The sequence below is a fragment of the Haematobia irritans genome, chromosome 2 (genome assembly GCF_050003625.1).
Source record: "Haematobia irritans isolate KBUSLIRL chromosome 2, ASM5000362v1, whole genome shotgun sequence".
Classification (NCBI taxonomy): domain Eukaryota; kingdom Metazoa; phylum Arthropoda; class Insecta; order Diptera; family Muscidae; genus Haematobia; species Haematobia irritans.
Window position 1 is genome coordinate 141,524,844 of NC_134398.1, and position 17,656 is coordinate 141,542,499.

At 29.5% G+C, this 17,656-nt stretch overlaps 1 protein-coding gene and 1 long non-coding RNA gene across 2 annotated transcripts in view; one reads left to right on the forward strand and one right to left on the reverse strand.

Annotated features, from left to right (window-relative positions):
• Positions 1-1,690: 1,690 nt before the first annotated feature.
• LOC142226364 (uncharacterized) lies at positions 1,691-2,286 on the reverse strand. The gene is made up of 2 exons (XR_012719668.1): positions 2,148-2,286; positions 1,691-2,082 (listed from the first exon to the last, which is right to left on the reverse strand). It is a non-coding gene; the product is annotated as an uncharacterized LOC142226364 (long non-coding RNA).
• The window catches only part of LOC142226363 (ATP-binding cassette sub-family G member 1), a 78,639-nt gene continuing 63,185 nt past the window's right edge, over positions 2,203-17,656 (forward strand). The window contains exon 1 of the mRNA XM_075296344.1: positions 2,203-2,849. Coding sequence (XP_075152459.1) covers positions 2,675-2,849 — 175 coding nt within the window. The 5' untranslated portion in view covers positions 2,203-2,674. The remainder of the gene's footprint in view (positions 2,850-17,656) is intronic.

Here is a 17,656-nt window from a genome sequence, read left to right on the forward strand (position 1 = left end):
ATAAAAAGTGAAATTGAAAAAAAAATTATTTTTTAGTTTTTAAAATTTCTTCGTCCAACGATCCAAAAATGGAGTACTTCCGTCCCATGACAAGCCCATGTAAAAGTCATTGGAGATGATCCAAGTTTGCACTAATTCCGGATCACAAATTGGGGATCCAATTACTTTTTTGGAAACTCTTTTTATGCTGGGATCATATATAGCATTTTCACTTGAAATGAATCATTTTTCAAATCAAATGAATCCTTTTTCATATCAAATGAATTCCTTTTCAAATTCAATTAAACCTTCTTCAAATCAAATGTATCCTTTCTCATATCAAATGAATTCTTTTTCAAATCAAATGAAACTTTCTTCAAATCAAATGACACCTTTCTCAAATCAAATGAAACCTTTTTCAAATCAAAGGGGAGGGGACCCTCCCCCTTCTGATATCAAAAAATGAAGTACCCTATTTTCACCACATGACTACCCTCTACGTAAAATAAAAATAATTTTATAACAAAAGCAACTGCGATGAATTCAAATCATAAATTTTTTAATGTGTGCTGTATGTAAAAAAAAAAAACGATTTTCCCGCTTTTCCGTTGAAAATTTTCTTGAATTTTCTTTACTATAAACCTCACAGAGCCCGAGACCTTTCCAACGAATGCAAACCCATGGAACTTGGTTCGTGTGTTCTGGAGTTGCATCAGATATGGTAAGATAAAGCAAGATTTTCCCGCTTTCCCGTTGAAACTGTTCTTGAATTTTCTTTGCTATAAACCTTACGGAGCCCGAGACCTTTCCAACTAATGCAAAACTGTGGAAATCGGTTGATGCGTTCTGGAGCTAAAGCGTCAGGAAGGAAAACCCGACTTATTTTTATTATATATAAGATTTTTTCAAAATTTTATTTCTATAGAAAATTTTGTCAAAATTTTATTTCTATAAAAAATTTTGTCAAAATTTTATTTCTATAGAAAATTTTGTCAAAATTTTATTTTTACAGAAAATTCTGTCACAATTTCAGTTGTACGGAAAATTTTGTCAAAATTTTGTTTATATAGAAAATTTTGTCAAAATTTTATTTCTATAGAAAATTTTGTCAAAATTTTATTTCTATAGTAAATTTTGTCAAGATTTTATTTCTATAGAAAATTTTGTCAAAATTTTATTTGTGTAGAAAATTTTGTCAAAATTTTATTTCTATAGAAAATTTTGTCAAAATTTTATTTCTATACAAAATTTTGTCAAAATTTTATTTCTATAGTAAATTTTGTCAAGATTTTATTTCTATAGAAAATTTTGTCAAAATTTTATTTGTGTAGAAAATTTTGTCAAAATTTTATTTCTATAGAAAATTTTGTCAAGATTTTATTTCTATAGAAAATTTTGTCAAAATTTTATTTGTGTAGAAAATTTTGTCAAAATTTTATTTCTATAGATAATTTTGTCAAAATTTTATTTCTATAGATAATTTTGTCAAAATTTTATTTCTATAGAAAATTTTGTCAAAAGTTTATTTCTATGGAAATTTTTGTCAAAATTTTATTTCTATAGAAAAGTTTTCAAAATATTATTTCTACAGAAATTTTTTTCAAAATATTATTTTTGAGGCTCACTTTCTATCTAACAAATATAAAAAGCGCTACATGTGCATCACTTATTTCCCTCACAAAGCAAACAAAAAAGAGAGCCACAAGCAAGGTTCATTTGAATATTCTAATAGGAATTAAACAAAGAATTTTTTATATTTTATTTCTATAATAAATATAGGACCAAAATGTCTAACTATATTTCAAATACACAAAAATAGAAGACCCAATAAAAATTTCAGAAAGAGAACCAAAATAAGAAACCAGTAAATAGCCATTAAAAATTCTCATCAGAACAGGCGAGTATTGACGTACCTATAAGACAGTGGTGGGAATGAACTGATAATGATTGCCACCACCTTTTGTGGGTTATGTTTTTGTTGCTAGCATGGGGCATTTTCCACACACTCCCATGCACACATATAGATATACACACAATAGCTCCATCCACCATCCACATAGAAGCAATCTAGCCATATCAATACACCACAAACAGCTGAGCCCGCTACAATAACAAAAAAGCAGGCATTAATGAAAATCGCTAAAGTATCCACCACAGAATGAGAGTACCAAGCAAGGCAGCGACACAACATCGTTCAATAGAAATTAGTTGTGATCGCACCGTGTGTGTAAGCGGTTGGATTTTTCTTTCTTTGTTCTTCGGGTTTTTACTTTGTGTTGTGGTGTGCGATGACGAAGAGGGTTGTTGTTGAATCAAAGACTTTTCCGAATTAAACTCAGATACAAATAAGAGAATACAAAACGCTTGAAAGAACCCTTTTAATTACGTCGTGATTTTTTTCCTTTTTCGCTGGCGAAAGAAACACAAAGAAAACGCGTATTAACCGTAAAGTAAATAAAATACGATACTGGCCACAAAGAAAATAAAAAGGGGTTATAATATAAATTTTTATTGAAAAAGATATATCAAAATAAAATCCAAAGAAAAAATTCTTATAAAATACAAATAAATTATTGTGATAAAGATTTTAGATTTTGTTGTTTTTACTTCGTGCGAAAAAAGTCACTGTGATTTGGTTCTGAATGAAATACCTTTTATTTCTTATACGTTAATCTTTGAAAAAAATATCTTCAAAATGGTGGAAAGCGATTTACTAAATAAAAATCTTTTAAGTGACAACCGCCAGAGCAATGTCAAGGCTCAAATTGTGCCCGTCCAAACCAAAACTCTACAACATCTTCCCAAACGTCCAGCCGTGGATTTGGCTTTTCATAATTTGACCTATCGTGTCAAGGAAGGCAATCGCAGCAGTAAGTAGTTTTTCTATTTAAATATGTTTTTTAATTTAATTCTTTTAATTAATTTAATTTTTGTTCTTGTTATTTCTAACTTAATCGAACCCATTGGCCTCAGAGTCATTTTGCATATTCTCATGTAAATTCCAAACTATTCCAAGTTCTTTACACAAATGATCAGTGATGGGAAAACTTAGTACTTGCGTAAACATTTTAGTACTGATAGTTATACTGTTAGACATGTTTATATGTCAATCCTTGTTTTCGAAAAAAAATGTGTTAAAAGTTTTTTATTTTTATTTAACAAGTAAAAAATGATAATTTTGTCCAATAAACTTTCTTGAATTTGTCAAAAATGTTTACTTAATTTGTGAAATCGGATTGCCATCTGCGTTTGGAATTTTGAACTAAGCTGTATTAGTTAAAAATTCCAGCAAAAAAAATGGTAGCTGTTCTAAAGGCACAACTTTAAAATCACTTCCATACATATCTTCCCAAAGACTTGCTTTATTTTCCCTATATAGGAAGTTCTTTTAATTCAACTTTGTATAAGACCCTTTTTTAAAAATTTTGCTGAAAAAAATGCTAATACATTCAAGAAAAATTACGATTTTTTTCCAAAACGCTGAATTCAGATCACACATTAAGAAGTGAAGCAAATTCAGTGAAACGGTGTCATAATTTTTACCTACAAGTGAAATTATTAAATTATTTACTTCCAAAAAAACTATAACTGCAGGTGATTTACAAATTTTGGAAGGTTTCTAAATCATCTGCAGTTATAGTTTGTGAATACATTAAATAAATTCTACACGCTCACAAAAAATCGCTTCTGTAACATATACTCCCAAACATATTTTGCTTCAAGCATATACATTTTTGGCTATTGCCCAAACATTTATATGTTTGATCTCTTCCAATATATAATATGTTTGAAAGCATATAGGTCTAAACAATATATGTTTGGGTAGTCTAAGTTCCAAACATTTTGTATTTTTGCATCCAAATTCAATAATGTTGTCTTCTAAAAAACAATATGTTATTATGTGAACATATAATATGTTTGGAAGCATTTTGCACCCAAAAATATTATATGCTTAAAAAAAATTCTCCCAAACAATATTGTGCTCAAAATTTTATTTATTTATTTATATATTTACAATCATAATGAATTATGAAAATAAACAGGTAATATAGGTGCTAACAACATAGGTTTTCGACCTGAATGCTCAACATTTTGTTTCTGCCCAATTGTATATTCCCCCACATCTTTCTCACTTCCGCGAGATTTTTTAGTTCTTAGCACCTTTTTCTGTAATACAAACATTGTAGAAGAAATTATTCAATTGTATGATTTTTTTATTTTAATTTTACCTTTTGCCGGACGGGGATTCGAACAGCGGACCACACAGTTTGTAAGGATCAAAGAAGTAGCTGATCAATTACCCAAGGAAAAATAAAATGTTAATTTTGTAATAACAAGCAACAACCACCAACTTAATTCAATATCGCTCCCTGTTAAATAGCGCTCCAAGCTACTAAACACATATATGTTTATAGGCTATTTCTAAATTAATATATGTTTGCATCCAAGCATATTATATTTACGAACATTTTATGTCCCAAACATAATATGTTCTAACATATTAACATATATGTCCCAAACATGTTATGCTAGTTTATGAACATTATATGCTTGCACTCAAAAATATTGTGTTTAAAAATTTGTGTTCCAAACATATAATGTTTATAGCCAAACATATGAAAAACAGTCTTTTTCATCCGTGTAGAGCAAGACAAAATCCAAAATCAAGAAAGATGAAAAAATCGAACGTAGTGTATAAGATCAAATGCGATGGAAATGATTCGGATATTTGTCAAAAAGCATATGTTGGTAAAACGAAAACTGAATCTGATCAGAAAGTCTTTGACAATCCCTTGAAGCAAAAGAAGGTACTTGCAGCACTATGCACTTTAACAGGACATAAACCAAGCCTTAAGGACGTAGATATTTTTATGCAAAAAACAACTATTAAAGGAGATTTACGTTGGAGATGCTGCATATTATAAAAGTGCCTGCAGAAAGACGGATGAATTTTAAGATTGATACGGACCATTTATCGAAATATTGTACAAAAATTTCCTATAGATTTTAGTTGCTTCTAAATGCACTTATCCCTATGAGATATATATTTTTTAAATATCTGGTGAATGTTTTTGTGTTATTTGTTTAAAGTAATTTCCCTGAGGACGAGCATCGGGGAACATTTGGAAATATTGGACACATTTGAATTAAATCACAACTCACAAAAACAACAAGAACAACATCTGTTTTTATTCCCATGACTTCGATACGAACTAAAGGGTGATGCGGTCAAAATGGTCAAGGGAAAACGCGTGTAAATCGGTGAAATCGTTTATTTATAAAATCAAATTAAATTTCTTTTTCAAGTTCAATTAGTATAAAATTCAGGAAAAATATTCAGTTAGGCTTTCGCTTTTCCAAATCCGAATTGCCGGGCCTCACGCTTGACACCTGCCATCAGATTTTGTACAGCCACCTTGTCCACCTTCTTCGCCGCAGAAAGCCAGTTTGCCTTGAACTGCTGCTCGTCCTTAGCAGTTTTTTGGTCTTCTTTAGGTTCCGCTTGACAATAGCCCAGTATTTCTCAATTGGGCGGAGCTCTGGCGTGTTGGGAGGGTTCTTGTCATTGGGAACCACCTGCACGTTGTTGGCGATGTACTACTCCATGGCCTTTTTACCGTAATGGCAAGATGCCAAATCCGGCCAAAACAGTACGGAACAACCGTGTTTCTTCAGGAAAGGCAGCAGACGTTCATTCAAACACTCTTTCACGTAAATTTCTTGGTTGACAGTCCCGGAAGCTATGAAAATGCTGCTTTTCAAGCCACAGGTACAGATGGCTTGCCAAACCAGATATTTCTTTGCGAACTTTGACAGTTTTATGTGCTGAAAAATATCTGCTACCTTTCCCCTTCCTTTTGCCATATAAAACTCCTGTCCCGGAAGCTGCTTGTAGTCGGCTTTGACGTAGGTTTCGTCGTCCATTACCACGCAGTAAAACTTCGTCAGCATCGTCGTGTACAACCTCCGGGATCGCGATTTGGCCGTCGTATTTTGTTTATCATCGCGATTTGGAGTCACTACCTTCTTGTAAGTCGATAGTCCGGCTCGTTTTTTGGCTCGATGCACGGTTGTAGACGATACACCCAGCTTATTTGCGGCATCTCGGAGAGAGAGGTTAGGGTTTCGCTTGAAACTGCCGGCAACTCTCTTTGTCGTCTCAGCGGCTTCCGGTTTTCGATTTCCCCCCGATCCAGACTTCCTGGCTGTCGACAAACGTTCCCCAAACACTTTAATTACATTTGTAACGGTTGATTTGGCAACTTTTAGCGATTTTGCCAGCTTTGCGTGCGAGTAGCTCGGATTTTCGCGATGCGCGAGCAAAATTTTGATACGCTGCTCTTCTTGCTTGGACGGCATTTTGACAACTGAAGAGTGAATTCCAAAATCAAAATACGAGCAACATTCTACACACACACACTTTCAATATGAGGGGTGTTTTTTAAATGCAAAATTGAAAGAAATACGTCAAGTTTATATTGACCAAATTTTGACCGTATCACCCTTTATGTTAAACATTAATAATTTTGTTTTGTTTATTTTTCTGCTTAATAAACCGTATTTTCACTTAAAAATTCTGGTAAATTAATTTGATTTAATATTTATGGCTTAAATTATTTTATTTTACCTGCCTTTTAAATTGAAATACATATTGAATTTTATTTTTATACCATAGAATTTCGGTATATAGGTAGTTTTTGTCGATTTGGCTGAAATTGGAAATCGACAGATATTTTAGGTCCAAAAATAGGTATGCTGGATGTGGCGTGTTCATGCGCTACTGCAAACATCAATTTTTATCCGAGTTGGTTGATGCCCATATGGTTTGCATTGGTTCATGTTTTGGTATAGGTGTACTTTGCCTGAAATTTAAAACATAAAATATTTAATTTTAAGTCTACAAAGAGCTGTGTCGAATTTAGTTTCTATCGGTCCCTTTTTAGTAAGCCTCCTTATAGAACGATCTCCTGTTTTCACTTCTTGAGGGGAATTTAGTTTGTATTGCTCCCTGTTTTGTTTAGGCCCCATATAGACTGATCTCCTGATTTCACTTCTTGAGGGGATAGATGACACACAGGTCATCCAAATTAAAAGTAAAATTTCTAGATTTTACATCTGGTAGTCATTTCAAATCAAGTCGTTACTTTATCATTTTCTTTCATGACTACACGAGATGTTTGAGATTGCTCTAAAACTCAAACAAAAATGTTTCTTATAAATCCAGAATCTGATGAAGTCTCATTCAAACCGATCTTCTTAAGGTAGTACGTTTTTTCAAATCCACCTGAAATACTGTGTATTATCGAGTAACCCGCTACAACGAAGGGGTTTCAAAGAAAACCATTATGGTGGTGCTGATTATTTAAGCTTGGAAGCTTGAATTTTTATCTATCACTAAAATATTTTTCACAAATTTTGGAAAACTATTTAGTACCCATTTATATTCCTAAACAAATTTTGCGGGTATTTGAAAAAGATCGAGAGTAATTTTGATTTTTGAATATTTGAGGTAAGTTTTAAAAATCGTCTGACAACACTGAGAAGATTTGAGTAACCTATCTTATAAGCGTATCTCCTCTAGGTCAATCAGGAGAAAGATCAACACTCCATTTTGGCGTCGAAGGCTTCAAGCTGATGTAGCAATCTTTATACCACTTGCCTTGGAGCGTGTCTGGGTAGTTCGGGCTTCGGGCAGCTCTTGCTCTTATTTATTTAGTACATGAATATCATTTGAGAGCATTTTTCTATTTTTACAATTCTTTGAGTCGATTTTTAAAAATTTTCTACTAAATTCCTTTTTTCAACTTCTCATGGCGCCAAAGACATTTTTCTTTAAATCGTACACTTTTTAGTACCATTGTTCATCAATGTTTTTCATCATCCCTGTTACATTCTGATTCAATGATTTTTGTGTTTTTGTTTTATATTTGTTCTTGCCATTCTTCCCTTTCACATGTGTTTGTTTTTTTTTTTTTTTTTTTGTTCTGATACGAAACGTAGACGATCAAGTGAACAAACGAATATTCTTTGTGATTTTTGATATTGCCACCATACCGAGTTTTAGCTCTTTGTCTGAGTAGTACTTGTTTTGGTTTTGTGGCATGTATACGTCATAGAAATTCGTGCTATTGTTGTTGTTTTTGTATACCTCATTGGGTATTTGGTATCTCTCATTCGGTTATCTATCTGACCAAAGCTGCTCTTCTTTCGTTTGTTTGGATATTCATTCGTTTCTTTTTCGTTCTAACTAGAATAGCAACGATTATTTTTTTTATTTTAATTGGTTAATGTTGCCAGATGGTTAATAATTGAAAATGGATATTTATCAATAAATGGGAAATGAGGAGTTGTAAATTCCAGAGAGAATTAAAAGACAAGAGGACGAATAAACAATTTATCAAAACAGCGCTTCGACCGCAACGTCGGTAATACCAACGCTGCAGGCATTGTGCGACATCTATACGGTTGATATTTGTTGTTTTTGTAGAAGAGAAATTTTCGTCCTCTTGTGTTTTTATTCTCTCTGGTAAATTTTACTCGGAGGCGATCTCTCGTCGACAAGGAAATTTAAAAATTAATTATCATCACGGTTGCCACAGTTGGTAGAATTTTACCAAAGATGGTAGATTACTACTGTTTGGTAGATTGGCAGAATCCTTGATGTTCTGGTAGAAATAAAATTTTGACAAAATTTTCTATAGAAATAAAATTTTGACAAAATTTTCTATAGAAATAAAATCTTGACAAAATTTTCTATAGAAATAAAATTTTGACAAAATTTTCTATAGAAATAAAATTTTGACAAAATTTTCTATAAAAATAAAATTTTGACAAAATTTTCTATAGAAATAAAATGTTGACAGAATTTTCTATAGAAATAAAATTTTGACAGAATTTTCTATAGAAATAAAATTTTGACAGAATTTTCTATAGAAATAAAATTTTGATAACATTTTCTACAGAAATAAAATTTGTTGTCGTTTTTTTTATTTCAGCTTAAAACCATACATTGACTAAACTACAAGAGTAGCTTAACCAACAGAGGAAAAGAATGTTTGTCAAATTTATTTGGGCAAAGCCCTATAGACTGCAAGATGGTTGGATGGACGCACGTTTCGGAATTACCACATTCCTCATCAGCATCCTCTACTTGCAGCAAAACTATCAACCAATTATCAGAATAAATTCAGGCAGTTTATTAAACCCAACAAAAACCACACTTGAACCCTCCGAAAAAAGGTTTTACATTGATAGCCGGCTTATGCCAAATGAATTCGAAACAAACATATCTCTTTTCCTATGCCACTGTCAAATCATCGATTTGAATTCACATGGCTGGGTTTATTTTGAGCGTGCCTCCTCTTCTTTTTCCATTTGTTTTGTTTTGTTATTGTTGGTTTTGTTCTTTAAGCATTGTTGTCGTTTTTTTATTTCAGCTTAAAACCATACATTGACTAAACTACAAGAGTAGCTTAACCAACAGAGGAAAAGAATGTTTGTCAAATTTATTTGGGCAAAGCCCTATAGACTGCAAGATGGTTGGATGGACGCACGTTTCGGAATTACCACATTCCTCATCAGCATCCTCTACTTGCAGCAAAACTATCAACCAATTATCAGAATAAATTCAGGCAGTTTATTAAACCCAACAAAAACCACACTTGAACCCTCCGAAAAAAGGTGTTACATTGATAGCCGGCTTATGCCAAATGAATTCGAAACAAACATATCTACTTGCAGCAAAACTATCAACCTGATAATTGGTTGATAGTTTTGCTGCAAGTAGAGGATGCTGATGAGGAATGTGGTAATTCCGAAACGTGCGTCCATCCAACCATCTTGCAGTCTATAGGGCTTTGCCCAAATAAATTTGACAAACATTCTTTTCCTCTGTTGGTTAAGCTACTCTTGTAGTTTAGTCAATGTATGGTTTTAAGCTGAAATAAAAAAACGACAACAATGCTTAAAGAACAAAACCAACAATAACAAAACAAAACAAATGGAAAAAAATAAAATTTTGACAAAATTTTCTATAGAAATAAAATTTTGACAAAATTTTCTATAGAAATAAAATTTTGACAAAAATTTCTATAAAAATAAAATTTTGAGAAAATTTTCTGAAGAACTAAAATTTTTACAAAATTTTCTATTGAAATTAAATGTTGACAAAATTTTCTGTAAAAATAAAATTTTGACAAAATTTTCTATAGAAATAAAATTGTGACAAAATTTTCTATAAAATAAAATTTTGAAAAAAAATTTCTATAGAAATAAAATTTTGGCAGAATTTACTATAGAAATAAAATTTAGACAAAATTTTCTATAGAAATAACATTTTGACAAAATTTTCTATAGAAATAAAATTTTGACAAAATTTTCTATAGACACAAAATTTTCTATAAAATTAAATTTTGATAAAATTTTCTATAGAAATAAAATTTTGGCAAAATTTTCTATAGAAATGAAATTTTGACAGAATTTTCTATAGAAATAAAATTTTGACAGAATTTTCTATAGAAATAAAATTTTGACAAAATTTTCTATAGAAATAAAATTTTGATAACATTTTCTATAGAAATAAAATTTTGACAAAATTTTCTATAGAAATAAAATTTTGACAAATATTTCTAAAAAAAAATTTTGAGAAAATTTTCTGAAGAACTAAAATTTTTACAAAATTTTCTATTGAAATAAAATGTTGACAAAATTTTCTGTAAAAATAAAATTTTGACAAAATTTTCTATAGAAATAAAATGTTGACAAAATTTTCTATAGAAATAAAATGTTGACAATATTTTCTATAGAAATAAAATTTTGGCCAAATTTTCTATATAAATAAAATTTTGGGCAAAATTTTCTATAGAAATAAAATTTTGTCACAATTTTCTATAGGAATAAAATTTCGACAAAATTTTCTATAGGAATAAAATTTCGACAAAATTTTCTACAGAAATAAATTTATGATAAAATTTTCTACAAAAATAAATTTATGATAAAATTTTCTACATAAATAAAATTTTGGACAAAATTTTCTATAGAAATAATACTTTGCAAAATTTTCTATAGAAATAAAATTTTGACAAAATTGTCCATAGAAATAAAATTTTGATAAAATTTTCTATAGAAATAAAATTTTGACAAAATCATTTATACCTGAAATAATGAACTGCCACTATATCCAACCTAAAATTTGGGCTCTGAGAGCAATATTTGGATGGGTTACAAAAAGACAAACAAATTTAATATACCCCCATCCTAAGGTGAAGAGTATAAAACCACCTCATTAGATTCATTCAGTCAGCGGAAATAGAATAGGAAACGATTATTGAAACCTTGACACATTATAAAGAATGGCATATTATTATTATTAGAACTCCGTTATTTCGTTATATTCTAAATATTCTCAACTCTTCATAAGAAAAACAATTAAAAATAATTTATTCAACATAATCTAGATATTTATTTATGAAAACCTATGAATGCAAACTAGTCTATAAAGAACTTTTACTGTTTTTACATAAAGAAAGAAATAATAATTGAAATTAATTCTAAATAATCCACTATCTTAAATCTAAAGGGTGATACGGTCAAAATTTGGTCAAGGGAAAACGCGTGTAAATCGGTGAAATCGTTTATTTAAAAAATCAAATTAAAGTTCTTTTTCAAGTTCAATTAGTATAAAATTCAGGAAAAATATTCAGTTAGGCTTTCGCTTTTCCAAATCCGAATTGCCGGGTCTCACGCTTGACACTTGCCATCAGATTTTGTACAGCCACCTTGTCCACCTTCTTCGCCGTAGAAAGCCAGTTTGCCTTGAACTGCTGCTCGTCCTTAGTAGTTTTTTTGGTCTTCTTTAGTTCCGCTTGACAATAGCCCAGTATTTCTCAATTGGGCGGAGCTCTGGCGTGTTGGTAGGGTTCTTGTCCTTGGGAACCACCTGCACGTTGTTGGCGGCGTACCACTCCATGGCCTTTTTACCGTAATGGCAAGATGCCAAATCCGGCCAAAACAGTACGGAACAACCGTGTTTCTTCAGGAAAGGCAGCAGACGTTTATTCAAACACTCTTTCACGTAAATTTCTTGGTTGACAGTCCCGGAAGCTATGAAAATGCTGCTTTTCAAGCCACAGGTACAGATGGCTTGCCAAACCAGATATTTCTTTGCGAACTTTGACAGTTGTATGTGCTTGAAAATATCTGCTACCTTTCCCCTTCCTTTTGCCGTATAAAACTCCTGTCCCGGAAGCTGCTTGTAGTCAGCTTTGACGTAGGTTTCGTCGTCCATTACCACGCAGTCAAACTTCGTCAGCATCGTCGTGTACAGCCTCCGGGATCGCGCTTTGGCCGTCGTATTTTGTTTATCATCGCGATTTGGAGTCACTACCTTCTTGTAAGACGATAGTCCGGCTCGTTTTTTGGCTCGATGCACGGTTGTAGACGATACACCCAGCTTATTTGCGGCATCTCGGAGAGAGAGGTTAGGGTTTCGCTTGAAACTACCGGCAACTCTCTTTGTCGTCTCAGCGGCTTCCGGTTTTCGATTTCCCCCCGATCCAGACTTCCTGGCTGTCGACAAACGTTCCCCAAACACTTTAATTACATTTGTAACGGTTGATTTGGCAACTTTTAGCGAGTTTGCCAGCTTTGCGTGCGAGTAGCTCGGATTTTCGCGATGCGCGAGCAAAATTTTGATACGCTGCTCTTCTTGCTTGGACGGCATTTTGACAAATGAAGAGTGAATTCCAAAATCAAAATAGGAGCAACATTCTACACACACACACCTTCAAAATGAGGGGAGTTCAGGTTTTTAAATGCAAAATTGAAAGAAATGCGTCAAGTTTATATTGACCAAATTTTGACCGTATCACCCTTTATCTATCTATAGAAATAAAATTTTGACAAATATTTCTAAAAAAAAATTTTGAGAAAATTTTCTGAAGAACTAAAATTTTTACAAAATTTTCTATTGAAATAAAATGTTGACAAAATTTTCTGTAAAAATAAAATTTTGACAAAATTTTCTATAGAAATAAAATGTTGACAAAATTTTCTATAGAAATAAAATGTTGACAATATTTTCTATAGAAATAAAATTTTGGCCAAATTTTCTATATAAATAAAATTTTGGGCAAAATTTTCTATAGAAATAAAATTTTGTCACAATTTTCTATAGGAATAAAATTTCGACAAAATTTTCTATAGACATAAAATTTTGACAAAATTTTCTATAGAAATAAAATTTTGACAAAATTTTCTACAGAAATAAATTTATGATAAAATTTTCTACAAAAATAAATTTATGATAAAATTTTCTACATAAATAAAATTTTGGACAAAATTTTCTATAGAAATAATATTTTGCAAAATTTTCTATAGAAATAAAATTTTGACAAAATTGTCCATAGAAATAAAATTTTGATAAAATTTTCTATAGAAATAAAATTTTGACAAAATCATTTATACCTGAAATAATGAACTGCCACTATATCCAACATAAAATTTGGGCTCTGAGAGCAATATTTGGATGGGTTACAAAAAGACAAACAAATTTAATATACCCCCATCCTAAGGTGAAGAGTATAAAACCACCTCATTAGATTCATTCAGTCAGCGGAAATAGAATAGGAAACGATTATTGAAACCTTGACACATTATAAAGAATGGCATATTATTATTATTAGAACTCCGTTATTTCGTTATATTCTAAATATTCTCAACTCTTCATAAGAAAAACAATTAAAAATAATTTATTCAACATAATCTAGATATTTATTTATGAAAACCTATGAATGCAAACTAGTCTATAAAGAACTTTTACTGTTTTTACATAAAGAAAGAAATAATAATTGAAATTAATTCTAAATAATCCACTATCTTAAATCTATCTATCTATAGAAATAAAATTTTGACAAATATTTCTAAAAAAAAATTTTGAGAAAATTTTCTGAAGAACTAAAATTTTTACAAAATTTTCTATTGAAATAAAATGTTGACAAAATTTTCTGTAAAAATAAAATTTTGACAAAATTTTCTATAGAAATAAAATGTTGACAAAATTTTCTATAGAAATAAAATGTTGACAATATTTTCTATAGAAATAAAATTTTGGCCAAATTTTCTATATAAATAAAATTTTGGGCAAAATTTTCTATAGAAATAAAATTTTGTCACAATTTTCTATAGGAATAAAATTTCGACAAAATTTTCTATAGAAATAAAATTTTGACAAAATTTTCTACAGAAATAAATTTATGATAAAATTTTCTACAAAAATAAATTTATGATAAAATTTTCTACATAAATAAAATTTTGGACAAAATTTTCTATAGAAATAATATTTTGCAAAATTTTCTATAGAAATAAAATTTTGACAAAATTGTCCATAGAAATAAAATTTTGATAAAATTTTCTATAGAAATAAAATTTTGACAAAATCATTTATACCTGAAATAATGAACTGCCACTATATCCAACCTAAAATTTGGGCTCTGAGAGCAATATTTGGATGGGTTACAAAAAGACAAACAAATTTAATATACCCCCATCCTAAGGTGAAGAGTATAAAACCACCTCATTAGATTCATTCAGTCAGCGGAAATAGAATAGGAAACGATTATTGAAACCTTGACACATTATAAAGAATGGCATATTATTATTATTAGAACTCCGTTATTTCGTTATATTCTAAATATTCTCAACTCTTCATAAGAAAAACAATTAAAAATAATTTATTCAACATAATCTAGATATTTATTTATGAAAACCTATGAATGCAAACTAGTCTATAAAGAACTTTTACTGTTTTTACATAAAGAAAGAAATAATAATTGAAATTAATTCTAAATAATCCACTATCTTAAATCTATCTATCTATAGAAATAAAATTTTGACAAATATTTCTAAAAAAAAATTTTGAGAAAATTTTCTGAAGAACTAAAATTTTTACAAAATTTTCTATTGAAATAAAATGTTGACAAAATTTTCTGTAAAAATAAAATTTTGACAAAATTTTCTATAGAAATAAAATGTTGACAAAATTTTCTATAGAAATAAAATGTTGACAATATTTTCTATAGAAATAAAATTTTGGCCAAATTTTCTATATAAATAAAATTTTGGGCAAAATTTTCTATAGAAATAAAATTTTGTCACAATTTTCTATAGGAATAAAATTTCGACAAAATTTTCTATAGAAATAAAATTTTGACAAAATTTTCTACAGAAATAAATTTATGATAAAATTTTCTACAAAAATAAATTTATGATAAAATTTTCTACATAAATAAAATTTTGGACAAAATTTTCTATAGAAATAATATTTTGCAAAATTTTCTATAGAAATAAAATTTTGACAAAATTGTCCATAGAAATAAAATTTTGATAAAATTTTCTATAGAAATAAAATTTTGACAAAATCATTTATACCTGAAATAATGAACTGCCACTATATCCAACCTAAAATTTGGGCTCTGAGAGCAATATTTGGATGGGTTACAAAAAGACAAACAAATTTAATATACCCCCATCCTAAGGTGAAGAGTATAAAACCACCTCATTAGATTCATTCAGTCAGCGGAAATAGAATAGGAAACGATTATTGAAACCTTGACACATTATAAAGAATGGCATATTATTATTATTAGAACTCCGTTATTTCGTTATATTCTAAATATTCTCAACTCTTCATAAGAAAAACAATTAAAAATAATTTATTCAACATAATCTAGATATTTATTTATGAAAACCTATGAATGCAAACTAGTCTATAAAGAACTTTTACTGTTTTTACATAAAGAAAGAAATAATAATTGAAATTAATTCTAAATAATCCACTATCTTAAATCTATCTATCTTAAATCATTATTTAAATACACATTTTCTAGTTTCTATGACTGTAGTTCAATCGCTATAGAATCTTTCTACAAATAATGCAAATTTGAACAGCTTTAACCTATAGAAAATACAATAGATGAGAATACAAGTATCTTGGTAAACACGTTGTCAATAAATAAAAAAAGTTTTTATTCTTATTTTGTGTAGGAAAAGTAGAGAGGCGGTATATATTTTCTAATTTAAAAAAAAGTTGAAATATTAAGCTGTAGTAGGCATGCTTTATTTATTAGTTTTTTAATTTCAATTTTTGTGAAAGGCATTTTTTCCAAAACTACATTTGATTCATTCGTATCCATATTGCATCGAATGAACTGCAAATTATAAATTAACCAATTATAATTAAAAACAAGTAAGGAAAGTCTAAAATCGGGCGGGGCCGACTATATTATACCCTGCACCACTTTGTAGATCTACATTTTCGATACCATATCACATCCGTCAAATGTGTTGGGTGCTATATATAAAGGTTTATCCCAAATACATACATTTAAATATAACTTTATCTGGACAGAATTTGATAGACTTCTACAAAATCTATAGACTCAAAATTTAAGTCGGCTAATGCACCAGGGTGTTAGTAAAAAAATATGGTAAACATTTCAATCTGCAGAAATTTTAAGGAAACTTTGCAAAAGTTTATTTATGATTTATCGCTCGATATATATGTATTAGAAGTTTAGGAAAATTAGAGTCATTTTTAAAACTTTTCGACTAAGCAGTAGCGATTTTACAAGGAAAATGTTGGTATTTTGACCATTTTTGTCGAAAGCATTTTTGCCAATTGTCGAAAGCATTTTTGCCAATGACACCATATGTCTATCTCGTCTTCTTCTGGGTGTTGCAAACATATGCACTAACTTATATTACCCTGTTCCACAGTGTGGTGCAGGGTATAAAAAAAAAAAACAGCTTAATGATACATACTTGTGTTAATTCATAAGCTTTTTAAACCCTTGTACAGGTATTTCATATAACATTTAACTTATTTCATTTCCCTGTTTCATTTTAACTTCTTGACATTTCACCGCATAAAACATTTTTACTACAAGAGTGATTAAAATAATATTTGTACTTTAGATAATTCGAGTGAATAATTTTCAAGTCACAAAGTTGAAGCTATGTAATAAAAAACTATATATAAACACATTATATAGAATCAAGGGTCATCACAAAAAATGTTTAAATGATTATTATTTTCATATTGTAATAAAAAAATAAGAAACTGACTAAGTGAAGCTAGACATAACTATACAAAGTTCAATCAAACCATTTATTCCATCGATCTAGCAGCATCCGTCCGTCTGAAACCATTTGAGCCCAAAATAATGTATCAAAATTTAGAGAAAAGTTTACAAAAAAACTAAAAAACAAAAAAATATATATTTATATTGCAAAATTTTATTACTATAGAAAATTTTGTCACAATTTTATTTACGTATTTTTGAGTATTGTTGATGCTGCTGTTCGCTGTTCAGCAGCACACGAACTCATATACAAAATCCCAGAAGATGGTTAGTGGCACTAACCGAAATATTGGAAGTAAATATTAAAACACATCAATAATCGATTGTTTCTATTACCTCAAGCCGAACAAAATTAATAATCAAAATTTTATTTCTATAGAAAATTTTGTCAAAATTGTATTTCTAAAGAATATTTTGTCAAAATTTTATTTCTAAAGAATATTTTGTCAAAATTTTATATCTCTAGAAAATTTTGTTTAAATTTTATTTCTAAAGAATATTTTCTCAACATTTTATTTCTATAGAAAATTTTCTCAAAA